This window comes from Nicotiana sylvestris, chromosome 6 (genome assembly GCF_000393655.2).
Source record: "Nicotiana sylvestris chromosome 6, ASM39365v2, whole genome shotgun sequence".
Classification (NCBI taxonomy): Eukaryota; Viridiplantae; Streptophyta; class Magnoliopsida; order Solanales; family Solanaceae; genus Nicotiana; species Nicotiana sylvestris.
In genome coordinates, this window is record NC_091062.1 from 160,309,114 (window position 1) to 160,311,095 (window position 1,982).

The following is a 1,982-nucleotide window of genomic DNA, read 5'->3' on the forward strand; positions in this document are numbered from 1 at the left end:
TTGAAAGTTTCACACATAGCTTTCATCAAGTCGTTGTTGAGCTTGGAGCCATTAACAATAATGATTGATTCTGGAATCCCGAATCGACACACAATGTGGTCGCAGACAAAGTCTGCCACGACTTTCTTAGTCACTGCTCTATAAGACGTTGCTTCGACCCATTTGGTGAAATAGTCTATGGCTACTAGGATAAACCTGTGTCTGTTGAAAGCATCAAGCTCGATTGTTCCAATAACATCCATTCCCCAGGCGGCGAACGACCACGGTGAGCTTTTTTTGTTGAGCTCTCTCAGAAGTACCTTTATCATGTCTGTATGTATTTGATAGCGGTGTCATTTCCAGACATACTGGATGCAGTCTGTCTCCATAGTCATCAAAAATTAACCAGCCCAGAGTATTTTCTTTGATAATACAAAACCGTTCATATGTGGACCAAAGGCCCCAGCATGAATTTCCTCTAGTAGCTTGGATGCTTCCTTTGCATCAACACATCTTAACAGTCCCAAATTAGGAGTTCTCCTACACAGGATTCCTCCGCTATGAAAGGAGTTGTTGGACAATCTCCAAATTGTGTGTTTCTGAACAGGATTTGCAAGTTCTAGGTACTCTCCTCTTGCCAAATATTCCTTGATATCATGAAACCAAGGCTTTCCGTCTGCTTCCTCTTCGACATGGTCACAGTAAGCCGGCTGATCATAGATTTTCACTAGAATGGGTTCAATGAAATTCTTGTCTGGATGCTATATTATAGATGATAGGGTAGCCAATGCATTGGCGAACTCATTCTGGACTCTGGGAACATGTTAGAACTCCATCTTTGTGAACCTTTTCCTCAATTCCTGTATATGATGCAGATACGAGAGTATCTTGGAGTTCTTGGTTGCACATCCCTCTCATACCTGGTGTATAAGTAAGTCTGAATCTCCAATCACTAGTAACTCTTGAACATTCATGTCAATGGCCATTTTGAGTCCTAAGATGTAGGCTTCATACTCGGCCATATTGTTGGTGCAGGGGAACCTGAGTTTGGCAGACACCGGATAATGCTGACCGGTTTCTGATATTAGGATTGCTCCTATGCCAACTCCTTTGAAGTTTGCTGCTCCATCGAAGAACATTCTCCAACTGTCATAGGATTCTTCAATGTCTTCTCCTATGAATGATACCTCTTCATTAGTAAAATATGTTTTCAGGGGTTCGTTTCCTCCATCCATGGGGTTTTTAGCAAGTTGGTCTGCTAGTGCCTGTCCCTTGACTGCCTTCTGAGTTACATAAACAATGTCGAACTCACTCAACAGGATTTGCCACTTGGCTAGGTTGCCGGTGGGCATGGGCTTCTGAAAGATGTACTTCAAAGGATCCATCCTTGATATGAGATATGTAGTGTAGGCACAGAAGTAATGTCTCATCTTCTGAGCTACCCAAGTCAAAGCACAACAGATGCATTCCAATAGAGAGTACCAGGCCTCGTAAGGGGTGAACTTCTTACTGAGATAATAAATGGCTTGTTCCTTCCTTCCTGTTTCATCATGCTGCCCTAGAACGCAGCTGAAAGGTCCATCTAACACTGCAAGGTAGAGTAATAAGGGTCTATTTGGCTCGGGCAGGACTAAGACTGGTGGTATTGATAGGTACTCCTTGATTCTGTCGAAGGCCTTTTGGCAGTCATTGTAAGCACGTGATTTTTGCTTTACGGACAATCGCTCCAAAAGAAAATAAAAAATAGTGACAAATGATTTCGATGTACAATTGTTCGAGTTTTTCGTGACATGTGTTGTTAGTCATTTGTGGATCTGTCCATTTTGCATTTAATCATTAACAAACAAAATACAAAATATGCATGTCAGGGTGATTAAACCATAATTCGGTCAGTAAAAGAAAATTCAAAAAATATATGTGCATCGTTCGTTCTAGGCTTTTAGTTAACTTACCGAAATATTTTTGTGATAATTGTGTTAAAATGTTGCATTGTTGTTGGTTTT

General features: G+C 41.2%; 1 protein-coding gene across 1 annotated transcript; it reads right to left on the reverse strand.

Moving 5' to 3' along the window:
* Nucleotides 1–380: 380 nt before the first annotated feature.
* LOC138871560 (uncharacterized) lies at nucleotides 381–965 on the reverse strand. Its single transcript, XM_070149446.1, has 2 exons — nucleotides 900–965; nucleotides 381–740 (listed from the first exon to the last, which is right to left on the reverse strand). The coding sequence occupies exons 1-2, from the start codon at nucleotides 963–965 to the stop codon at nucleotides 381–383; spliced, it is 426 nt and encodes a 141-aa protein (XP_070005547.1).
* Nucleotides 966–1,982: the final 1,017 nt, after the last annotated feature.